At 37.1% G+C, this 25,313-nt stretch overlaps 1 protein-coding gene across 12 annotated transcripts in view; it reads left to right on the top strand.

The window, feature by feature from the left end:
- POC1B (POC1 centriolar protein B) overlaps nt 1-25,313 on the top strand; it is a 71,855-nt gene that overhangs the window by 10,082 nt on the left and 36,460 nt on the right. For 10 of the 12 annotated variants that reach the window (XR_008821973.1, XR_008821975.1, XR_008821972.1 and 7 more), the window contains exons 4-10: nt 225-404; nt 1,641-1,748; nt 2,656-2,771; nt 3,157-3,290; nt 4,046-4,114; nt 6,257-6,409; nt 14,993-15,079. Coding sequence is in view for 7 of the 12 variants with exons in the window: in XM_056339502.1 (XP_056195477.1) it covers nt 225-404; nt 1,641-1,748; nt 2,656-2,771; nt 3,157-3,290; nt 4,046-4,114; nt 6,257-6,409; nt 14,993-15,079 (847 nt within the window). In the remaining 5 variants the exon portion in view is untranslated. Of the gene's footprint in view, nt 1-224; nt 405-1,640; nt 1,749-2,655; nt 2,772-3,156; nt 3,291-4,045; nt 4,115-6,256; nt 6,410-14,992; nt 15,080-20,788; nt 21,665-25,313 lie in introns of those variants that run through there. The other 2 variants (XM_056339501.1, XM_056339499.1) reach the window with 2 other exon arrangements.

The following is a 25,313-nucleotide window of genomic DNA, read 5'->3' on the forward strand; positions in this document are numbered from 1 at the left end:
AATTTGGTCACATTAAATACAGTTGCTTTAAAGTTTATTATTCTAATAATTCAAATAAGACAAAAAATGTTGGCAGCACTGAGATTTAGCCTGTATACCTTGGTTTTTCATTTGGATAAGATTCCAAATATGGTAACTTTGAGTTTTATGGGGTTTTAAACTTTGATTAATATAAATATGTTTTGTATCTTGGTTTTTGGGTTTGGTTCCTTCTCTGCCCTCAGTCATGGAGAATCATCGATACTGAAAGGTCATACAGCATCTGTTCGTAGCGTGAACTTCTCGCATGATGGCCACTTTCTAGTTTCAGCATCCAATGATAAATCAATAAAAATATGGAGTGTTCACCGTCCGCGCCTTTTGTTTTCCCTATTCCAGCATACTCATTGGGTTCGCTGTGCCAAGTAAGTGTTCCTTTTGTTTTCTTTGTAAAGAAGCAGAATGCCTAACAAAGTTTGGGTTTTTTTTATTTATTTCCCAGGGCAGAACTAAGAGAAGAAAAATCTGTGAAGGATAAATGATGATCTATCACTAAATTTTAATAGAAAAGCTTGCTCTGTGTCAATATGTGTACATATTAAATCTGTTGCTGGGAGTTAATTTTTTTACTTTGAAGGACAAATAAGGTCTTTATATTTATTTTCAGTCAGTATCCTGTCTCTCCCCAGTCTTGTATGTTGTTGTGCTGTATTAACATATTTCACAGCATTCACTTGTTTCTACATTTATTATACATGGTAGGGGGTTTCTCAACCTTTTTTGGAACAACAGTGACAGAAAATAATGGTCATGAGTCAAAATTAATTAGGCTTATGTAATTGGAAAAGGTAAAAGAAACGGCCTTTGTACTGCAAGTTAAGATTTGCACTCTATAAAGGCAGGGCAGCTCTTCAAAGACAAGAAAAGATTGTTCTTTGCTGACTTTTTTTTTTTTTTTTTCCCTCCACATTAATGGAAAATCTGCAGCTAAGAGAGGCCTGGTTTAAACCTCCTGAGAAAGAAATTTAACACTGGTGAAATGTAGAGCCCTATAAAGTTCCAAAGTATCTGATCGCTGAAAAGGAAAATAAAAGCTTTAGAAAATTGTATGTGATAGTTCTTGAACAGTGTTTTAATGTCCTTGTGAAGTTGGTCAATGTGAGAAATAGTAATGATTGGTGATACTAAAGACAAATCAATTTTCCTGTTTAAAAACATAGTCTGCAAGTCTAGGAATAATCATGAATGTTTTGCTGACAGTTGGTAAGTCTAGAGAGAATTCGCAGGAGAATATATATGTAGGTTAAATTGAACACAAAGTTCTACTGTGCCCTCTTTGTCTTTTTGCCTATAGTTTTCTATAATAATCTCTTTGACATCTGAAGTGGCAGCCTTAGGCTGCTGTTACCTCCCCCTCCCACCTTGCTTATGGCTCTGTTTTTAATTGTAGTTGATTGTGAAATGGAAGGGGGAGGAGTGAGGGGAAAATCTTTTCAATTTTATTATTCACTAAAAAATATGATAAATTCAAATGTCCTTTGAATGTTAAACATTTTAATTTGAAACAGGCTTTCTCAGTTCTGTTGTTTTGGTACTTCTGTCTTTAATGCTAAGCTACGTAGTATCAGTTATTTGGTAATATATACACTTGCATGTTCCAGATTTTCACCTGATGGAAGACTAATAGCATCTTGCAGTGAGGATAAATCTGTTAAGATCTGGGATACAAGAAATAAAACTTGTATTGATAGCTTCTTAGATTATGGAGGGTAAGTGTTACTAGAAAAAAGGAGAAATGTAAATTTGTAATTTTAATGAGATTATATTCATGTTTTGTGGTATTAACATCTATATATGTTGTATCTGAAAATAGATCAAACTTCTACCACCTATGTAAATGAAAATAATCCATATCATGTTTTTCTAAAGAGGTTAACTGGCTGCAGTTATCCAACTGTTTTTCACCAGTCAAGAAATAAGCCGGAGGAAAGTGAGATTGTTCTTGGATTTTTGATAATTTTCATGTTTCCCCTCCGTTTTGACAATGCTATCTGATATTGGATGCTTCAACAAGAAGAGAAGTTTAAGAATTCTCTACTTGTTGATGAAAACAATGGTCTGTTAGCTTCAGTGACCTGCCTTGTTTAGATTTAGAAAAGACTTGCTTTTACTTATCTGCAGTTTTATTAAACATCTTGAAACCAGAGTTTTAATTAACAAATGCAATGGAATATTAATCTTGTATATGTGCTTTGCTAATTTCATGGCTGCCTTCTCTGTCCTTTTTCCAAGCTAAAAGGTTGTTACAGCTAGATACTATGTTCTTAGAGAAAATTATTTTACTTGCTGCTTTCAAACTCTTTGCAACACTTCTTTCTAGGAACTTTTCCTCCAACACTAACTGAAGGTTTGAGTCAGGACAATTATAGTATCTTTTTAACAACAGCCGGATTATACAGTCTGTTTTATCATGCACATCTTCTTTTCTTATGCTTATTTCAGTTGTTTCAAATACCTTATTTGAGTGCATACATAATTGTGGATTCCAGACAAGTTTGTGGCAACTCAGTATTAGTATTGTGGGTTTTATATATATATATATCTATGTATACACATGTATACCCAAATATTTCTATGGAAACACATAATCAATCTATTTTCATTAATTATATTTAGATTTGCAAATTTTGTGGATTTCAATCCAAGTGGTACGTGTATAGCTTCTGCAGGTTCCAATCATACAGTGAAACTGTGGGATATTCGAATGAACAAGCTACTGCAGCATTACAAAGGTAAAAAAAAAAAGTAGTTGTATTTTCTTTAGAACAGAGCTCTTTGCAACAAAATGTGATTTATTTAGATTATATGATTTCATTCTTTACTGGGGAAAGCGGACAAATAGGTCATATTGGCAATTAGGAAGTAATCTTTTTGTAGTCTAACAGCCCTAAAAATCTAATTTGATTCCTGCTTATTTCTTTGCAATGCTTCTCTTAATTTTTAGAATAGAACTAAGCAAATACTTTGGAGAGTCTGCTATGCTCCAGTACCTTGGTTGTTTTTGCCTTAAACGAAGTAGGTTGTTATTTGGGAAGTAGGAAAGAGTGAAGACATAAAGTGTACGTCTTCTGTTAGTAGATATCTACAGTCTTTTGATATTGTCTTCTGTAAATTTAGTTCACAGAGCAGGCGTTAATTGCGTATCATTCCATCCTTCTGGTAACTATCTCATCACTGCTTCTACTGATGGTACTCTTAAGATTTTGGATCTCTTAGAAGGAAGACTTATTTACACTCTTCATGGACATAAGGTATACACAATAATCCTATTTAAATGAAAACCTTCATAGATTATTCAGTGTCTTTTCAAATGGAAAGTAACATTTATGCCACTGTGTCTTGTGTCTTGCAACTTGCAGATAGACTTGAGTGGACAGCAAAGTGTTCTGTTAATACATCTTGTTGCAAGTGCATAAGGAAATGCATCAGTTTTACCTATGACCATGCAGTTACCTGTCAATATTGTAGGCATGCTTAATGTAATAGATAGCTATGAATTAATTAATAATTCCACTCTCTTGATTGTAAAAATCGATTATTTGGCACATTAGGGTTTTTTGTCTATTGAAAAATAGTGCTTTCGAAGGAGGGAGAAGCTTATAGAAGGTAACTTTCATGAAGATTAGCAGACATTTACTGCCTTTCCTCTTAATGCAAAACAAACCCTACTTTTGATAATGAATCACTCAAACACATTGTCTTGAGTAATGTAATAGATATTTGATAATTTTTCATTGCAGAGTTGAAGCATAAATTCTAAGGAAAATGCCATTATTTTCCTAGTATTGATTGTAGTAATTGTAATGCAGCATTTTACGAAGATGTGCAATACAAGCTTTTCAATCAAGTTGTTTTGCAAAAATTTAAATACAGTTAAGATCTTTATTTTATTAAAATTGAAAAATCTATTCATATTAGATAACATAAGTGTGTTTATCTTTGCATTAAAATACCATTATTACAGTAGTAGTGTAATTTTACTGTATGCTAATTTTTTTTCTTTCAGGGACCTGTACTTTCTGTAGCTTTTTCAAAAGGTGGTGAAAAATTTGCCTCAGGTGGAGCAGATGCTCAGGTATTGTCTTTTTGAACTACATGTCTTAATGTTTGTTACAGTGGATGTGAGTTAAATATAGCATATTACTGTTACATACCACTTACGGTATGCTGACATGCATTCTATCTAGTTGTGTGTTATACAGAATTTCAATCGGATGTCATGATATGAAGACCACAGTACTAGCCACTTCTGTGTTAGGAATTAAAATAAAGGAATGCTTTTAAATAGAAATATTTTAATTGTCAATTCGGTGTCAACAAAGTAGTTGTGTCGCAACTAGTATTAATGCCTACACTCTCCATTAGGTTTTCACTTGTTCTAAAGTCACTACTTCATTATTGTAAGAATTAAGTTGTACTACTACTGTACTTCGCTAATTTACATTGGTGAAACAGCAAAGTACTAGACTTCATATAGGGAAGAGTTGTTTGAGCATTTAAAACAAAAATGTTATTTTAAATTAGACGTTGTGTCTGGTGACTGCCTTGATGTAAAAGGAAATACTTCCTTAGGAAATAACTGTTTTTCTTGGGTAGCGCATAGTTGCTTTTACACAGTTTGCATTGCAGTTGAGATACTCAAGGCATGTGTGGATGTTTCCATGTTGGTTTTACTCTTATTAACTTTGTTGTCTGTAATGATGAAGCTGCAGTGGCATGGCCTTCTACTTTAAAGCAAAATAAAACATATTTAGAGCTCAAGCAGCTCAAATGCTCACCACTGTTGACAAGTCCTACTTCTGCTGCCTCCTGCTACCCTTGTTTACACTCTGCTGAGCCAATCTGAATTGCTAAACCAACAGAAAATTAGCCTGAACACATGGGGAAAAGCCACATGAAAAATGTGAATAACTTTTTGCTGGATTGGATGATGGCGGTAATGGAACTACACAGCTGAAAAGAGGAGGGAGAGAAAGCAGGAACTCCCTCTTACAACACAGTGGGCTGCTGTGAATCAATTAATCTAACATCTAATTGTCCCACAAGTGCCGGGTTCTGAGGCAGGTTTATATAGTTTGTACTGAGATCCATGCATCCCACTTTCACTGTTACTAATGTCTGAGTTGGTTTGGGGTCTGTCTTTATTGGTGCACTGTGTGTCCCGGTGCATATTTAGGGTCTTCCATTCAACAGAGTCACAGAAGATGTTGAACCTGAAATGAAGTTGTAATAATGCAGCTGTTTAGGAATATATTAAAAATATTACTCAGTCTGCTTGGAATTTCTGTGATCAAATCTGATTTGTGCTGCTTCTGTATAGTATATAAATTTCTGAAAAATACTTCTAACACTTGTCAGAAATAATTTTGGCTGGACAAGCAGGTAATATTAACTCAGATCATGGTCTCCATCTTTGTTGCATCTAATTTAAGGAGCAGCTAAAAATCAACATAGGACTTTCGGAAACTGCCGTCCTCTAAGTGTTTTGAACTTCTTTTTTTATTTTCTTTTTTCCCTTAGTGCTTAAAATAACAAGTTTGCGTAAATTTAGATGATGTGTTGCCTTTAATTAAATTACTTAAATGTACAATTGCTCTGTGACACGAGAGGGAAACATTGTCTCTTATAATTTGGTTTTCTGGTCTATCCATAAGGCTGGATAGACTACTTTCTGCTGTCTTACTTCTGCATTCTGCTACCTTACTTCTGCATTTGATCATTGTGTGATGGTTGTGTATTGTTTCTACCATGAATGTAATTGGACAAGGACAAAGAAAACAGATTCCTGTTGCTCAAACACTGGAACAGGTGCTTTAGAGTTCTGTGGAGCTCTGTAATTTCTCTTATCCCCTCAAACTTTCTCATTTGACCTGCAAGCCTTCATAGGGGACAGAAATTTGATAGTATATGACCCCTTGATTTGGCAGAAAAATAACAGTACAGTCCAGTGGGATGGAGTTTGCTTTCTTTTATGATTATTGAGACATCTTTTAAGAGGTTGGTTTTGGTTTTTTGTAAATAGATTGAACCGCATCTATTAGACTTGAAGTACAAGATACTCTGGGGAAGTGCCTGTGTTGTAGTGGAGATCAGGCTAAGTGATGACAGCAAGCTCATTCTGATGTCATGATCTATTTGTAATAACAGACTTCACTGAACAGTTGTTTTCGGCACTGAATAGGCTTCAAGTAGTCGGTGATATGATGGCTTCTTACAGGTATTACTGTGGAAAACCAACTTTGATTCATTTGATTATAAAGAAGTTCTTGAACACCACATTAGAAGAACACATATTGATGAGCCTCCTCATCTTCTTGATATTTACCCAAGGTCACCTCATCTCCATGATGAAAAACTTCAGTCAGTTGAGGTGAGTGCATCAGGTACTCTAATATAGGAAACCAGAAGCTTCTGTAAACACTGTCTGTCTAGCATTTATAGTTAAATCTGTTTTGGTTTTAATGTCTAGTGCTTTGGAAGCAACCATAACTTATGAATCCACATTAAGTTTACTAGGCTAGCTGATGCTGTCAGTTTTATCCTGGTGAGTTCCTTTTGCGCTTCTTGTGTAAGTCTGTACTGTATGCCTGATGTAAGCAAAACAGAGGTTATAGTCTGGTTTCTGAAGTAGCATGGCAGCTGTTGCAGAAGATATCTGAATTTTCAGTGAGCTTTAGGATACTACTCAAAATATATCATGATAAGCAGGACAAGGTGGCATTATTACTGAGAGGCAAATACTTGTTTTCCACAAGTTGTCCCTCTTTCCAAGACCTTTAGGTATTGTGAGAAGATCTCTATATCTGTCTAAAAGTTTAGAAAGCCTTTCTAGACTAGCAGTGTGGTTTATGTCACTATGTAGTCTGATTTCCTGATAATTTCATTCTTCAGCTACTTTACTGTCAGAACTTCTACCAGCAACCCCCGGACATATTGGGAATTAGGGAACCAAAGTGAAATGTCAAATATTCCTTGTTAGTATTTGGAAAATTCTCTGTTTTTCAGGTTGTGTGAGAGCTGTGATAAATAGGTAAACAATACTATGCCTTAGACAAGACCCTTGTTTATGCTAAAACCCCAGGGATTTGTGACTGTCCTTGGTAGATCTGGCTAGCTTCCACATGGTGGTTACCTATACTTTTATCACTTTGATATTCTCCATGTGCCTCTGGTGTCCAAGAGCTGTATCTGATAGAAATCTAGAAATGTCTTGGCTGCTGTCATATACTAATGGAATATAGAAATTCACCATTACCTGTTTTTGTTCATGTACGGTGCAGATACTGCTGCTATGGCATTTGTTTCCTGCTCAGATTTTTAAAACATTTGAATTTGACAATACTGGGCTTCTTGTATGTGCGTGTATGCAATATAAATCTATGTAATATGAGGAGGTTAAAGATTGAAAATATTTTGGTGGAGGAGGAAAACCCTGGTAGAATCCATCTCTAAGTATTCTCATGTGTCTGCTTCTGTTGTCAAGTTAGATGTGAAGCTTTCTGATGCTTAGCATTTTGGTCAGAACAAGAGCAGGACAACCGCATGTAGGACAAGCTTCATAGGCAAACTTCTGTGCCAGATTGTCATATTCATTTTAAGGTCAATGAATGAAGTTAAGTTTACTGGTAGCATCCTTCAGTATAGGTGGTCAGTGCTGGAACAAACTCAGTGACAACATTTGCCACCAGATTTAGCCACTCTTGCTGCATCAACAGGTTGCTTCAAGACCCATTCCAATTGCACCCAGTTATAATACATGCTAAAAAATCCACAGTAGCTTATAGCGGCAGGCTTCAGTTGCTTTCTTTTCTGGTCAGCTTTTCCAGACCTCTGCTGATCAGGTGTCTGGCAAAGATAGGAATATTCTTTAAAGCAACTTTCCAGATCTATTTTTTTTTTTTTCGTCCTTGGTCCCAGGTAATTGAGAAGCTCTGGAAAAGCATTAATGAGTTCAAGCTAAAGTTCAACTAAGGCTAGGAAGCACCTCATTACCAATACTGAAAGGGCACATAGAGGAAATTTGATAGTTGAATGTCGAGAATTTATTCCTCAGTTAGCTTTGACAGATTTCACTTAGTGTCTGCATTTCTTCATGGCTATAACATTTGTAGCAGCTCATAGGCTTCTGGGTTAGCTGTTCTGCAGAGTGAAAGCGTTCTGTGGCTTTTGTCATTTGTTGTAGCAAAGTTCTAGACTCTTGTGGTATATTTCCTGGCCTGATTTTAGGATTTTAAGAAAAGTGTTGCTGTGTTCAGTTTTCTATTAGCATCACATTATCTGTAGAATATCTTGCTTTCAAATAAACATGAAATATTATATCCCTGGAGACAGAACAGTGTCTGGTAGTTTCTATATATCTGATACTACTGTAATGTACTATGTTTTTATATTTATAAATTATACAATATAGTAATAATTATTAGGATCTCTTTTGCAGCTTATTTTTAAAATCAATGTAATAATATAATAGTTTAGACAGCGTTAAAGTGAAGTTATCAAGTTTTGTTGCTCCGTATGTCTTTTCCTTTTTTTTACTGCCCCTCCTGTCTGTCTCAACAAAAAATTTTCTGTTGTGGCAAGAAAGAATGGACCTGACCATCTGGAGAGAGACTTAATTTATCCACACAAAACTAGTATCAGGTTACTACCAGCAGTAACATGCTTTAGTGGTACTAACTATGCTTGCATTTTTTCAGTGTTGCATCTTCTTAAATATTTCCTCCTGTAACTGGAAAAATAGCAGCATTTCTAGCCTCACTGTGCTGTGCTGTGTGCTCTGGAGAAATAAAAAAGAATAAAAATATTTCTGTCCCTCTTCAGTTAAAACACATACTTTTCTTTTTTAACTTCTTCATCTCTTTCTAAGCAAGAGACAATAGAGAAAACTAGTAGTAGGCAGTTCCACTACACCACCACCCTCATCTTTCTGTGGCTTATCACGTGTCTAGCGTATCAGGGAAAAGAGGAATTGAATTGCAGATGTGTCAGAGGGAGCTTTTGGAGGTCATCTGGTCTTGTTACCAATGGTACATCAAGTCAGCCATGGCTGTGTCTAGTTAGGGGATCTCGAAGAGGGATGGAGATTCCCCCGTCTCTCTGGGTGATCTATTCCACTACAGTTCAGCAACTGTAGTGGCACAGTTTTTCCTAGTATCTCATCTGTGCCTCAGATAGAATACAGAACTATTTGCTTTGTTTATTTTCTTTCATGAGGAACAGGTGAAGATGATTGATCTTAACTAAATTGAAGTACCAATATTTTAAGAGACTTGGTAACATGCAGGAGTTGCAGGCAGAGGAGGCATTTCAGATATGTGGTATTTAAAAGTATAGATGACCTTTTAAGGTTTGCTACAAGCTGCTACAATGTCATCTAAACTCTTGAGATGTGTTAAATACATCATCCTGAGTTATGCTGAGGGGGTTAAGCTTAGTTGCCTCTATAGCACAGATGAAGATGGATTGCCTTAGGGTAAAATTCAGAGTGGTAGAACAGAAGTTCAACAGATAGGTAGAACTCAAGAGGGAAGTAATTCTGTCCATGTTTTTTTAATTCCTAATTTTTCATGCCTCTCCAGGTTTCTTATTGCTTTTGGATAGTTGTTGCTTCTCTGTGCCTGCTTGCCTGAATGTGGTAAGGTCTCTTCTGTTCCAGATTGAACAAAACAGCTTGCCCAAGGACATAACGATTGCAAGTATCACCTGGTATTTTGCCTCCAGGACAGTGACTGAAACATGAAGCTTGAGTGTACTATCATCTTTTCTCAGAACTATTCCTTATTGACTCTTCAAAGCGATACACAGAGCCAGTAATATTTTAAGATACTTCCTCTAGTTTTTTCGCTTTCCCTGCCTGCTTTTTGAGGCATAATTAACTTTCACAAGAAATTCCTCACTTGTATCTCCTCTTCAGACCAGCGGTAGCCTGAATATTAAGTGTTGAGTTTCATGTTTTTGTCTTATAAGTCTTTACAGCTGTCCTCCAATTGCACTAAGCAATGTGATTCTTGAATATTCAAGTAAGTAGAGGTTTAAAGCTTATAATCATTACAATCATTCAGACAATTTGGAAATGTAAGTAAATGACTTGTCCTCTGAAGGCACCTACATTTTCCATTGACTGTAGAGGTAAACTGCGGTGACCAGCTCAAATGCAGTATGTCTAAATTTAGCTGAGATAAATCCCAGTCACTTTCTCTTTTTGATATAAGGAGGTTTTGGAGATATTTGAAATTAGTATGTTTAATCAGTAATGCAATTTTAGTGCAATATAGTAAATGAAATGCATTCTACTTGGTGACAGTTGTATTTCTAAATTTCCTGTGTTTGTACACAATTAATCTTTCATAGAGACTTCTTTATAGTGGATGGAAGGTAGAAATCAGAATTTCCTTAAAAAACATAACGCTGAGGCTTGAAAATATTAAGATGTGTAGAGTTTATATCTTGAGCATGAAAAACTACTGTTGGTTTAGTTTCAGTCTTAATTTCAATTGTAAATACCTTCTTAGATGAAGGAAATCCAAATGTACGCTAGGTGGCAGTAGAAGTAAGAATATCCGGCTTGTTTGGCTTAAGGGATCCTGTCTAGCACAAAGAGCAGTGCTTAATCAAATTGAAAGCCAAATTTCTATTGGTATATTTGGAGACACTATTTCACAGCTAGCTCCATCACTTTCCTAGGGAATACTTTGTGTGAGTCATTTAAAACTTTCTCTTTTAATTTTATTAACCTTTAAGGTTTTGATATAACACCAGTGTCTTATGAATGCATTATAAAAATGAAGGGTGGGTTTTTTCTCTGAGATTGGATATACTTTATTAAAATCAACAGAGGGATATCTGTAGGGGCATAGCCATTTAACTGAAGCATATAGCTGAGAATCGTGGACTTAGTTTGGACCTGCTTCTTTTGTTCCTCCCTTAGTTCTCTGTCCTAAGCAGAGATCCTAATTCCTGGCTTTCTCTTTCTTTAAATAATATATTTCAGTTTCACTCAACTTCAGTCTTTAGAAATCTGTAATTCCTTACATAAGAGGCTGTGTAGAAACCTTCCTTCAAATATACTGTGCTATGGATCAAAATGTGATAATGTGATAACTTCCATCATATTGGAAGAAGACAATGAAAATACTTCTATATCAGTTTACCAGGTAACTAAAGGAAAACTTTGGAAGAGTGTTTTTTGAAAACCTTTGATACATGTCTGTTCTGTCTACCTTGCTTTTTAGTGTTCTGTTTTTTCTTTCTTTTTTTTTTTAAAGATAAGATTTTCTTAAAAATGTGTTTGGTGAGATTATTTGCCAGCTAACTACATTGCTGTGTCAGGAAATGTCAAGTCATGTGGAACTTTTAGCTTCATTCCATTACTTCATTAATTTTTAGTTCAGTATTAAACACAAATATTTGTAAGAAGGGTTTAGCTACAGCCTTCATGTTTTTGTGCTCTTCTCTTTAGACACTTCACTATTTCTGACTTGTTGCTTAACAATTTTATATATCTTTATGTACAGATATATCTTTTAGTATAGCTTATGACAGTTCCTGCACCCCTAGTCAGTGTTTGCAATGCCTCTCATCCTCCCCTTATTTTTGACAAAGCAGTAAGCAGAACTATATGCAAAGGAGACTTTCATTCCAGCTCCAGAATGTGACTCTTCCACATAAAGAGCACATTTTCTTAACTTAATCATACCAGGTATTTAATTAACAGTCCTGTATCAAGAAAAGCATTTAACTCATTCTACAATATCTCTGATGTATACAGCAAGGAGATGCTATCTCAAAGATGATGTTTCAAGAGCTATTAGTAATACTACTACAGCAGCTTCTCTACATTAGAGTATTGATAGGTGATAAGCACCTGCTGTCCCTCTTCTGTAGAGTCCTACAGGTGCTCTGTCCTCTCTTCTTTTCAGTGCCCAAATGATGCATGTCACAAAAAGACTTTGGGCTTAGCTGCCCATAGGATGGTTGACACTCAGATAATGTGTTAGTTATATTTATTACAGGACTGACTGAAGGTCAGAAGCAAATGACCCTGGTTATGCTGAGCACTAAACAAATGTAAGATCTTTAGGACCGTTGTCTGATTAATCCAAATAGATGGCATATGTATAAAGGGGAAAAAAGTAAAACTGGCTGTTCCCCTCTTCCTCACCTTAATTCTGTTAAAGTCGTAAGCCATACTGTATGCAGGGGAGACTTTCATTAATGATGTGTCTGTAGAGAAGAAACTAAAGAAGTCCAGGTAAAATGGTAGAACTTTCAGATAAATGGCAAGTTACTACTTAGACCATGTTACCTGGCTTTGGTTCTCCTTTTTCTGTTTCTTTCCTCCAAGTCCATTTGACAAAATTGGAAGAAAGCAAGACTTGATCCTAATATCTACAAATTGTGGAGAATTTTAAGTTATCAGCTCTGATAGCCCTGTAGCAGGATGAGTTTTCCTGATAGTCTGTGGGTAACTCATTCTCGATTGATGCAACTGTAGTCTAAATTAAAAGACAGAATGTCTACAGAAAAAAGCTCATGGGCGAAGAATGGCTTGTTGCAACTGAATCCAAGATTTCTGAGCTAGTCGCCTTTCTAGTCAGAAGGGTGAACTAGCTTAAAACCAGAATTAAGATCTGGCTTTAAGGAAGGCTTGTCATCTCTGATTTGTAAGTGCTGTGAAGTGTAAGGATCGCTTTCAGCTTGAATAGTCAGGTAACATTTGTATTTAAATGTCTTTTTACCTTCTAGCTTGCTAGTAAACTTTGTTCATCTTCTGCCTTTACCAGCATTTACCAAGGAAGATGTTAGTTCTGTTAGTTTTATCCTAGATTGCTGCATGTAAGTTAAGGAAAATCCAAATGAACAGAATGAAAAGGCTTCAGGCAATACAGGATGCTATTGCCTGCCTTCCCTGGCTACTAATACCAGTTTTAAGATCTCATTCTAGCTACTTAACAAATGGGTCGACTGACCTAAAAGTCAATGTGCCAATGTATGGACCCTAGTATCATCAGAGTATTTGGGCTCATGGAAATAGCACTGAAGCTGTTACTGAGTGAGCAGCTCTGGCTGAGCCAGAGTTTTTACAGTCTTCAGGTGAAATGGTAGGCTCTTCTTGAAAAGGCAAAATAGAATAAGTCTTATATCTAATAAACTTTGCAACTAAAATATAACCCTGTCACTAGTGAAGTGTGAGATTCAGAGTTTGTCTTTATTTCACTTTTTCCACTTACAAGTAAGATGGTTGGAATTAATGCTGTCTCTGATAAGGCTGCTATTGGATTACTGATAAAATTTGAAGAGGAAAGTTAATTTCTTTACTACACCAGACTTCTTGGGGATTTGAAAGCCATCTAGTCTTTTTGTGAATTTTGTCAGTTCATAAAATAGTAAGTACTTCCATACCTCATGCTGAGAGGGCAAAGGAATTAGGCTGTGATATACCTAGGTAACACAGTGGTGGAGAAAACATGCACACAGATTTTTGTAGGGACAATATTCTGATCCTTAGGTGAAACCATAAGATAAATAAAAGCAGCAGCTTTCTCAGACTTTATATTCTCTTGTTATTTGTTAATGCTTCACTTTCAGGCAAGGGCACTAGCAAAATACTGCAAAAGTTATAGATTAACTGCTATAATCAACAATAAGTTAGTAGTCCATCTGTGATATTAAGATATCAAAATCGCAGATGTTGTGATGACATATCTGATCAATCAGCCTCTGACATTCCCAGTATAAAGCAGTTTTTCCTGTGGTTTTAGGAACAGCATGTTTTGTGTTTGGCTGGTTAACTTACCACAGATTTCAGTGTTAGCTCCTGCCTGTTTTCCACAACAGTTTTTCAAGTTATTTTGGCAATCAGAGTTGGCATGTAAGAAGCAAGCATGTCAGAAGTGACTGGTTGTGATGGATGACTTGAACTTGAGTGTGAGTTGAGAACTGATCGATCTGGGTGGCTGTGTGCTCACTTGCAGCTTTGGTGCTGATGATGTACCCACATCAATAAGGCAGGTCTGGCCTAGGGACTGGCTTGGCACACATCTTCCTGTGCATTGCTGAGCCAGAGTGGTTGCAGCCACAGTGATCCTAGCTCAGGCTTAGTGGTAGTGGGACTTATAAGCTGTGGTATGAGACTGTGAGTGAGGATGTATCCTAAGTAAATTACAACAGGCAAGGGAGCAGTGTAACATAAAAAAAATGGGGTGCTGCATAGCTGTATATAGAAACCTCCACAAGTGGAGGGCTACTGCAGTCCTTGGACTGTAACAAGCCAATTGAGCATCATTGCTAGAAAGCAGCTGACAAGTCCATAGTTATCCAGGGCATTACACCACTTCTGCAAGGACAGTTCTCCTGGTGGAAGGAGTGATAGGAATGACAACCTACAACTGCACCCACAAGTGAGCTGCAAAGTAAAACTCAGTGACTTTTAGGAGCCCCTGTAGTTGTGCACATGCAAAAATTTTCACAGGCAAGCTGACAGTTACGGGGTTAGGAAGTTGTTTGAATACTTCCTGCTGTTTGGTATTTCAGCAGTATCATTGGCCACACTGTTAGTTGCATAGCTTCAGCCTTGGGCAGGTTTTGAGTTAGCTGCCTTAGTAAACCCATTTCAAACAAGTCATTTTTATTGACTTGTCATACAACTGAACTTCTTAATACTTGCACCTCTTGTGGTACGAATCACCTGAGTTAGTTTTGGGTGATAGATATTTATGAAGTATAAGTCATACTTCTGTAATTAATGTGTATCTGGGTTTTATTTCTGTATTATAGGATTGAATTTTACATGGTTGAAGGGTAACACCCTACCTTTATTTCTATGAATTTTAAAGCTTGTTTCCAGACCTTAATGAATAATGGTGCCTTAATGTAGCAACTGGTCCTTTTTATTTCAGCCTTATTTCCCTTTCTCTGCTGGTGCTGAAATAATTTTATAATTAATTTTCAACAGGTCAACCCAACCTTTGATGTGACTAATACACAAACATTTGACCCACCTGTCATAGAGATTAATTCCTCTTCATCTTTCACTATTCCGGTAAGTTGCCTTTGCAGGGGGTGGGGGAAAAAAGAGAGATAGGGTGTAGCTTAAACTAACACGTTACCAGAAATGAGCTCTTTCTGTCTGTATGAACAAAATATATTTTTTAACAATTGTTTTCTGCTCAGAGCTCAATATTCTAAATTCTCAACTTTAGCTTTCTTTCACAGTTCCAAAGGCTAACCAGAAGATGGTGTAATAGCAAAGCTTTCACATTAGGCTAATAGTTTTACCAATATACTAACCAGAAATTCTAATTATAAGCCCCTGCTAATTATTTCTAAATATTACTGTTAAAATTTGTGGCTTATTCTCAACCACTTTTTCTAACTGTCTTTATCTACAAATAATGGGAAACGTGAAGAATAGTTGCCCCATTGATAAAATTCCAGAAGTGATGTTTTAATTTTTCTACTTTTAAGGCATCTGGTAGCTCTCTAGGAGGAAAAAAAAAAAAAAGCCACCACATTTTAAGACAGAATCACAGGATTAGATCCTTCTAGTGTTAGCTTTTCATATGACATTGGTATGGCATGTGGGAGGAAAGGAAGGCAGTGTTTTAACGCTAGTTTCGTAGGAGGAGAAATATGCTCTCCTGATATGAAATCTAAAAGATGTACTGTTCTAGAATTAGGTTAAAAAGAGAATTTCTCTTTTAGCTCTGTTCCTGTGAAGGCATAAATTGTATCTTGAGCAATTTTAGTTACCATAACAAGAGTTCGTGTGGCTGAAGGGTTAATATATATGAATAGGCAGCAGGGGAAGTTTCTGCTGTTCTATTTTGTCATGAATGCTTTATGAAAAGGTATGTTGTGAAGGTACTTCATGAAATTCTTTAAGATCATTTATTGAAGATCATGATACAGCAGTTGATGTCTAAGAGAAACCTTTTCTTCAAAACAATTATATAATAATTTGTATTTGAGAGATAGTAATTTCATATATTTTAAGGTTTAGCAGTTGTGTTCTCTTTTCACAATGGAAATATGGTTCTTTTAAGATCATTTCTGTCAAAAGTAATTTGGAGACTTAGAGAAATCTCTTTAGTAGTCTCGACAGTGGATTGTGGTGGATATAAATTATTGTCTACTTCTTACTTCAAAATACTCTGTGTTCATTACTTCCCGATCTTAATACTGATCGCAGAATTCAAATGTATGGTTACACTCTAATTCTTTGTTACATACCTACAAATATGCCAGTCATTTAATCTCCTTCATTCATTCTTCTGATATGAGAGCAGTTTATAAAACTTTATGCCCAGAACTCATAGTAGGAATAAGTTGACCTACTAGAGAGAGCCCTTTTGCTGGCTGGCTGGCTGGCTAGCTTTACAGTGTTCTTCATTACAAAAATGTTGCTTCAAAATTCATGCCTTTTCATTGTAGATTCATGCCATTTCACTGTGGTAGTAATCACTACTTTTTTCCTGCTATCTTGATCTCCTGTTTGCCATTGATTCTCACCTTTCTGCATCTCGGCATTTACCATCTGCATCTTTTTTTCCATCTTAACAACCTTAACAACTGCTCTGTCCAACACACACTATTGACACAGATCCAGAAACCACTTGCATGTTTTCTCTGGCACTAGTATCCTTCCTCACCCATAGTAAGTAACACCCCAACTTTGCCAGCCTGTGTGGTCCTCCCTATTTTCTAATGTCAACTCATCTTTTCATGTCATCATCCAGTCCAGTGTCTGTTTGCTGCATTACCAGCTTCTGTTGCTTGTGGAATTATCACCTGTTTTTTAATCAGGCCAGCCATCCAGTCTTTTTGTGTCTTGTTTCCAAAGGGTACTGGATCTCAGCAACTTGGACCTTTTTATCTGAAGCTGGCTGAACTTCCCTAATGTATAGAGGCCCTTTCTATAGAGGCTTCATGTTTTCTTCAAAAAAAATCAAAGGGGCAAGTGCAGATGCTGGATTTCTTCCCATGCCACCTTCACTGCCATATTTCCTCTTGATAGTGTTTGTCCTCACTGAAATGATACTGTCTTTATGCGTTTTGTGTGGTTTTATTTATTTTTACCTAGCGGTTACAACCTCTAGTATAATTCATCCTCCTCCCCTGTCCCTCTCCCTGATTCCAGCCGCCCTGAGTTGCTCATTTTCTACTGGTTAGAAAGAAAACATCAGTGTACACTTTAACCCTCCTGCCCTGTAAACTTGTCAAGACCCATCTTAAGGCTGCGTATGGCTTTTTGATCCTACTTCTACTGGAAGAACTTTGTTCAAGTTACTAAAAATCTTTTATCAGCTCACCAGGTTAATTTACAAATGACCTGTCTATACCTACTTACTCTTTTTGACATGTTTTGCTCTAGCTTAAGCAGTTCTTCTGCCCTTCTGAAATGTACAGAGAGAAAAATGCACTCTGCACTTACATACCTTTAAGGGTTCTTGTTCAATGTCTTTATCATATAGGCAGCACAGCGGGGCCCTAAGGGTTATTTACAAAACACCTTGGCAAATCCCTGGACTGTGGGAAGTAGCTAATTGACATAATTACTTCAGTTTTTCTGCTGAAGAAGGGAGATACAGCTTTTCTTGGATCCATTGTCTCAAGTATTTAAAGACTGACTTCTCTGGGACAAATAACAGTATTGAAGCTTTTGTAGGATCTGTGGTAAGCTCCCTGAAATATCTTCAGGAAGACTGTAATCCTATACAAAACCTCTTAATGTTTTATTGAATGGCTATCAGAATTCCTAATGGTAAGTGGGCAAACTCCCATAGATGCAGGCTACTCCAGGAAATAGGAGAAAGTGTTCTCCCAACTGAGAATCTCCTCTTCAGCTAGTGGAACTCTGTCCTGTCTTACTGGTCATAGGAAATATGCTGTTATTGCCCCTAAGACAACTTTTGGCAGAGCAAAAGGTATTCCTTTTCTTCCCTTCTGTAAATATTTGTTAATAAAAATATTAGAGCAGTATAGGTTGAGAAGGATGTTGAGTCATTTCATGTAAACCTACCCCCTAAAGGCCAACTTGGATCAGATTCCTAAAGGCCTTGTCCAGTCCATTTGTTAATATGTGTAAGGATGGAGATGCCACCATGTCTCTGGGCAGTTTGCTCTAGCGTTTGACTGGTGAAAATATTTTTTTCCACAATATGTAGCTAGAATTCCCTGTGTCTGTGGCTTCTAATTCTAGCACAGCGGTCCTCTAGTAAGTGTCTGGCTTTGTTTTTTCTCTATCTACCCATTGAATATATGGAATGGCAGTAAGATTCCCCTACATCCTTCCTTCCTAAGGCTGAGCAAACCTAGTTCTCAGCCTTTTCTTGTATATCGTGTGTTCCAGCCCCCTCACTATCTTGCTCACCCTCTGCTGGGCTTGCTCCAGGGTGTCAGTGTCTGTCTTGTATTGAGAAGCCCAGAACAGGACACACAACTACAGATAACTAACGTGCAGCTAAGTATCACTGTCATCTATTCTTGACAACAGTCTGCCTGGAGAAGATTTGAAAACCAAATATTTAAAAAAATAACACTTTTTATATTTTATTGTGAATTTAATATATGTCTTAGGATTTTTTCTTAGCAATGCATTTATATTTTGAGCTTTATCTGTATGAGGAAATACTGGTATCTCTTCCACCCACTCCTCCTCTTCTTTTCAAGGAATTCTAATTTGTTGCTTCATCAAAGCCAACAATCCATAATAACTTCCACACTTAAAATGCCTACTTATGTGGGTTCTTTAAATGTACTTGTATTTTCTTGCTGCAAGGATTAAGCCAAGATATGCAAGTCTGAATGTTCTCATAGAGATTTTGCTAGAAAACACTTAAATTATTAAACTCTCTGAACTTTAACCACCTTATCTTTTCAGCTTGTGTTCTAACACTAAAGCTGTAAGGCCACTTCTTTTTGAACATGGTGAAAAACCTGTTTTTAATGTAAGACTCACACTGATGCAACTTCCTTTGTAAAGTTAGCGAAGGGAATGTGGTCATGTCGGTAGAAACACTTCAGTGTAATCTTCAGTATGAAGCTGCTTTCTTTTGGACTATAATTACAAAAACATTAAGAATTCCTGTCTGTGTACCAGTATAAAACCAAGCTATGCCTAACTAACTGGTGTTTGTGTAATGCCCTGACTTCCAACGGTAAGAGCTTTCATATGTTGCAGTTGTTAAAATTGAGGCGTGCTTTAGCCTTTTACTCTGAAAATGTTTGCTGGTGTCAAGGTTTGGGGGCTGGGGGTGGTGTTTCTTTTTCCTATCTCACTGAAGGCTCTGAAAGCGTTACTGCCTCTTTCCCACCCCTTCTTCTCTGTGTCAAGCAGCTTAATATTGCCTTTGTTTTCTGAACTATTGAAAAGGAAAATTGGAAGTCTTTTTTTTCCCTTTGGAACTATTTCCTCCTGTTTCATCCTCCGATTTTACTTTTTGTTTTGAGGGAGGTTGGTTTTTTTCAAGTTTGTAAGGCAATACATTGGTAACCTCTGGTCCCTGATAAGCTGTTGGGAACAAGGGAAAGTTGATGATGTCGTGGTAGTTTTTACTGACAGCAGCAGGAAATCACTGTAGAAGCTCTCTAAATGTTCCATCCCCTGACCTTGCTCATGTAAACAGGATTTGGAGGAAGCAAAGCAATGTACTGTAATCTGGAAGTCAGAATGTCTGTGCTGGCTTGGTGGTGTTTGCTGTTCTTTCTCTTCCAGTGCAAATTAACGCTGAAAACAAGATATGTTTATTGTTCATTTACAGTACAATTTCTACAAAGTTAAGACTGGATTAATTATGGGAAGGGGAAAGATAAGATTGAAGGGGAAAGAAAGAAAGATAAGGATTGTTCTTGTTTAGGGGAAAAGGAACATAAGTTTTAAAATAGAAAGTGACCAAACAAATTTCCCCCTGTAACTTGTAAAATAAAAGTATGTTCAACTTTTATTCCTCAAGCTAAGACATTGTTAGCGTATTTGTACTGCATTTGTAGTAGGAGTCTCAATGCAAAAAGTAGTAGTATATGTACTCTCAATTTATTCTATACACATCACTTCCCCAGTATGTATTTCAGGATTTAGGTACCTTTGACACAATTTTTTCTGCCTTAATATTTTGAGTACAACCCAAAAAAAAACCAACCTAAAAAACATCCCATATATTTTATAAATGAGCAATTATGAATGCAAAATTTGTATCTATTCTTCCATCTCTGTGTACATGAAGGCTTCCACAACTATTCTTCCTCACAAGAACTGATTTTGAAAAGATGTTGGAGTAACATCTCTTCCTTGCATGGCTTAACACTACTCCAGAATCTTGTAGAAGAGGATGACAAAAGAAATTTTTTTCTTAAAAGCTAAAAACACTGCATATTTTCCTTACCATGCAACTTCAAATTTATTCTGATTTACATCCTTTCCTGGCTCCAGCCCTACATGGAAATAAACACCAACTGTCTTCAGTGAGGTTAAAAGGAGGCAAAAAGGAAGAAAGGAAAGAGTAGGAATTATGTACATAGATCATCTCCTCTGGGGCCCAAGTCCAATTTGCAAGGGAACTGCCAGTAGGGCAAAATTTATATGGCACTTCACTGTGCATAGCGGTTGCTCTTACTTCTTGTATATATCTCATCAGAAAACACAACAGCTTTCTGTATTTCATGCGTACCAAGTTTTCTTGGGACCTCAGACATTTAGCTTTTCAGTTAAACTGAGCATTGCATGATATTCATATGTTTTTCATTACCAAAGGAAGCTTCTGGTGGTGCCCCTTTGAAAGGAAGACTGGAATCATCTGAGTCCTTTAAGAGAGAAAAATGTCCTGCTTGTATTCCTTGTCTAAAGCGCCGATGCCCATTAGACTCAGCTCTGCATTGAGGAGTGATCCCACTAGTAGAAGGGCTTTAATAGTAATTGACAATTCCCAGCCTCTCCCATCACCTTATCTTCCTTGCTGCCAGACACAGAAATAAGAAAGGCCACTCCATGAATAGCTATGGATTTTTTTTCATATACTGCCATTCTTCTGTTTACTAGTAAATGCATATTTGAATGAACTGCCAACTCTATAATCTGAGCTCCAAATCACTAACACAGAATGAAATTAGGGAATAACTTAAAGAGGTCATGTTTCTCCAGAGTTTTGTGGTAAAACTGTCTGCACCTTTTCCATAGATGAGCATACCAAAACCACTCAAACAGATTCTGAATCTGATGCTAGGTCTTATAAAAACATAGAATAAATGCTGTGTATAGAGGAACTCAGAAATGTTCAGTGCAGCAGAATGAAAAATTGTAAACTCTGGTCTTGTCTTTGCAAATTAATTCTTTTCTGTCCAGCCTTGCTGTTACACAAGCAATTTTTAGTGTCATCTTGTCTTACAGCACTCACCAGACAGACCTTTTGCACTCTTTGCGCACTATGCAGGTACAGTGTGTGGGGATGGGGGAAGAGGATAGGCTGCCTTCTCCCCACTGCTCTGCAGTTAAACATGTTCAGCTGCTCTCGGGGAAGGAAAGTCTCCCATCCCTCCCAAAGGTTACACCTAAGCTGTCTGCAACAACCATGAGGCAATAGCGACGGCCTTTTCTGTTGCCCAGCTAGGGGCCTTCCATGGAAGGTATGGTGTATATGAACAAAATCATTCATTTTCTGTCACAAGTGCCAAAAGGATGAGGCACCTGGTGTATTGAACAGTGAATTTCTAAACTTGTATTTTGAGCCTCTGTAGAGGTGCAGGCATGTTCAGAAAGATTTGTGTACTTAATCTAAGCAAAATGCTTTGGTACCACTAGCGTGAAATAACACTTAAAAGATCAGATACATGAAGGTCAACTCAGCATTTGTAATAAAAGAGTATGATCCGAATGGCCCTTGCGTTTTGCAGTGATGCTGTTCTAACACAGCATGTAACTGCTGATTTACAGGGAGAGAACAGGAAATGTGTTGTGCTGCTACATAATTAGGTAATAATATATGTCTTGATGTTCTTTAATAGGCTTCATTATATTCTGTGAGTGAGCTGAAGCTTGAGGGAAAGTAAAGTTTTCACTGGAGACAGAATTCTGAATTTGGGCACTAGAGAGTGCAAGAATGTAATATTTCCCTTACTATTTTTAGCCTGCTTTCCCAAGGAAATGTACCTTATGAGATTGTACTGTTTATTTGTCTGTCTCCGTCCAGGCTCCTTAATAACTTTTGAATCAAATAGTTGGTGGTTTGTTGTTTGTGGTTTTGGGTTTGTTGTTGGTTTTTTTTTTTTTTTTAAATAAGTTTGGCAGAAAACAGTTAGTAGAAAAAGGAAACATGTTAGTGCAGCACTAAAGAAAAAGCCAGCGGGGTGTGACACTGAATTCACTGATACTCAGCTAGGCAGGGACTAGGTACGGGTGCCTTGCCCTGCAAGTGTCACAGCATATATGGAGGGAGCTTGAGTTACTGTAGGACAGGAAGCTCAGGAGGAGGACCTAACAGGAAAAAAAAAAAAAATCTACACACATGCACCTGTCATATAAAAGATCAAGCATCAATATTCAGTTTCCTCACAAGGCAGTTTGTTTAATTGTGTTGCCTTTGCCCATAGTGACACTATTAACAGATGCTATTGCTAGACTATTGGTGTGTTTTGTAAGATAGCTGGCTTGCTGTACATGACTTGGAACTGGCAGTATCTTACTTTGTATACAGTCTTACTCATGGCAACAGTACAACGCTTCAGGAATGCTTTTCAAGTTGATCCATGTCTGTATATTGTTCCTTTAGCAAATCAGCACATTTCTGGGATAGAAGTTTGGGGTATTATTTCTCTTTCAATTTCCTGAGATACTGTGTGTGTATGCTCTGACCTTGTCTGCCCAAGCAGTGTTTTTCCCCACTTCAGCTGGGAATCTAAGCTGTATTCACAGTTCTCACAGCTGATTCTGTGGCATGCAGAAAATGCCCAACAGCTATCAGCCCACACATCCAGTAACAACTGGTTCCTTCCTCTTCCTGGGGAAGAGTAACATCCTCTGAGAAGAAGCATCCCCTGGGGAATGCAGGAACAGCAGCAAGCCTTTCACACAGGAAATTACTACTATAGCACTTGTAGAAAAGTGTTTCTGTCACTTGGATTGTCAGTCTGTAATGAGCTTCCTGCTGACCTAGATGATGATTTACTACTGATCTAAATGCCATTTGTGAGCTATTTAGCTTAATGGCAGTTAATGAAGTTAGCATTCAGTAGCTCTGTTACCCTGTAAACACCTGTTTTGATTTTCATGCAATAGCACAAGTTAAGTCTTGAACTTCTCAGTATTCATGAAACTTTAATAATTCTGAGATCACACATTTTGTGAGTGAGAAACAAGGGAAATTTTTATATTCCTTCATAGTACGTGACCCTCTTAGAGAAGGTTGCAAGTTTTTTGTTTGTTTTGTTTATCCTGAAGTTGGATAATAAAGCTGAGCTACAGATCAAGCATGTCAGAAAACAAGATACTAAAGCTAAAACACTGCCCTTGAATTACCCTTTGTTCTTAAATACTGTTGGATTACCCTTTGTTCTTAAATACAATTGGAGTCAAGTTTAGCACTGCATGCTTGCAACTGTGTGGTGGAACCTTGAATATAAAATGAAATACGGATACATATGTATAACCCATATGTTATTCAAAATGGTTAATGCAAGTTTGTTACAAAAGCGAACACCTTACTACTGTTTAAATTTTTTCATATTTTTCCTAAATGACAGTGCTTGAACAAGTGCTAGCAGATTCTATTTTTCACTTAAATTACAGCGATATCTAAACTCAGAGGTTGCTTTCTGCCTAAAAGCTTGTTTAAGTGTTTTCTAAATATATCAATTGTTCTAATACAACACGTCTCTTCTTGCAAGCCATGCTATGTTACTATCTAGTTTGCTGTAAGAGATATAGTTACTTGCTTCATGTGAGATAATGGAAACACTGAGTCTGATCCAAAAGTTACATAGGTTGCTTAAAACGAGACCGAGTGGCCAAGACTTTTCAAATAAATTTTAGCACCAAGGGCAAAAATCTTTCTTCATCAGGTAGATGTTTGATACAGAAAAACTCTGAAAGAATCTTGGCTTGTATCTTCCACCAAAATGTATTTGGGGTCAGAAATTAGGACAACACTAAAGGGTGATTTCACAGTCATTTTAATTTAACTGCTTTTTGTCTGGTTAATTCTCTACAAGTCAATTCCCTGATCACCTCAGCTATCCAAACACTAATACCAGCACAAAGGAAATAATGAAAAAAAAATTGTTTGGGATTGAGTAGGAGATTACTGTTGGCTGTAACTTAACTGAGGTTGACTGGCGTCCATGGAGCCATGTATCCAATGTGGTTGTGCTGTAACATATACAGGTGTGTTACATGTGTGACACATCTGAACATCGCCTTTCTTAAGATGCAATGGAAAAATAAAAGTAAAGGAGGTGGTAGTTATGGTTCCCTTTTGTTCAGGCAGTAGGTGTGGTGGGTTTAGTTATTTTTTCAGCCTGAGAGGATTCAGCTTGCTTGCTTCTGTCTGCATGGCTGTAGCCTAAACAGCAGGTAACCAACACAGAGGCTGAGCAGAGGCAGCTCCATCCTTCATGCTTGAATTTGAAGCACTATATAGTAAAAGCTGGAAGCGTATGACATCAGGTGAAAGCAAGTGAGAACCACTCCATGGTTAGTTAGTAGGGTGTTCGGAAAGTGAAACACTAGATTCCACTGCCCTTATGCATTTTGCAATAAAGTTGGGGGGGGGGGGGGTGGCTAAAATGTAGGACCTGTGTGACTAATAGCATAAGTGGAGGTACATGGCATCACTTGTGAAATGCTGTAATTTTTTTATTTTATTTTATTTTATTTTTAATCCCCTCACACTATGGTTCTCTGGTTGTACCAGCTTAGGTTGGTGCGAGGGAGGGAGGGACAGACATATGCTGTCCTTTGGCGTGTTCTAATTGTGCAGAGATTCCTGAATGCTAAGATGTCAATTCCACACCACACATCGGATACCTGAAGCACAGACATTGCAATGCAACTCAAGGTTGACTATTGCAGTATTTTTATTGTAGAGTAAGACCCATTTCTTGACATAGACATTTAAGAAAATCAATTACTTTATCCTTAACCTATTCTTAGATAAACCAGTATCAAATGTTCCTCACTGAAAAGTTTAGTCTTCCAAGCTATGATTCATTCTTATAGGCGTTTCCTCTTTTCTTCCACATGTCTTAGGACAGGAGTTCTGTGTCCATACTCCCAATTTTTGCTGTTG

This window comes from Falco biarmicus, chromosome 5, assembly GCF_023638135.1.
Source record: "Falco biarmicus isolate bFalBia1 chromosome 5, bFalBia1.pri, whole genome shotgun sequence".
Classification (NCBI taxonomy): Eukaryota; Metazoa; Chordata; class Aves; order Falconiformes; family Falconidae; genus Falco; species Falco biarmicus.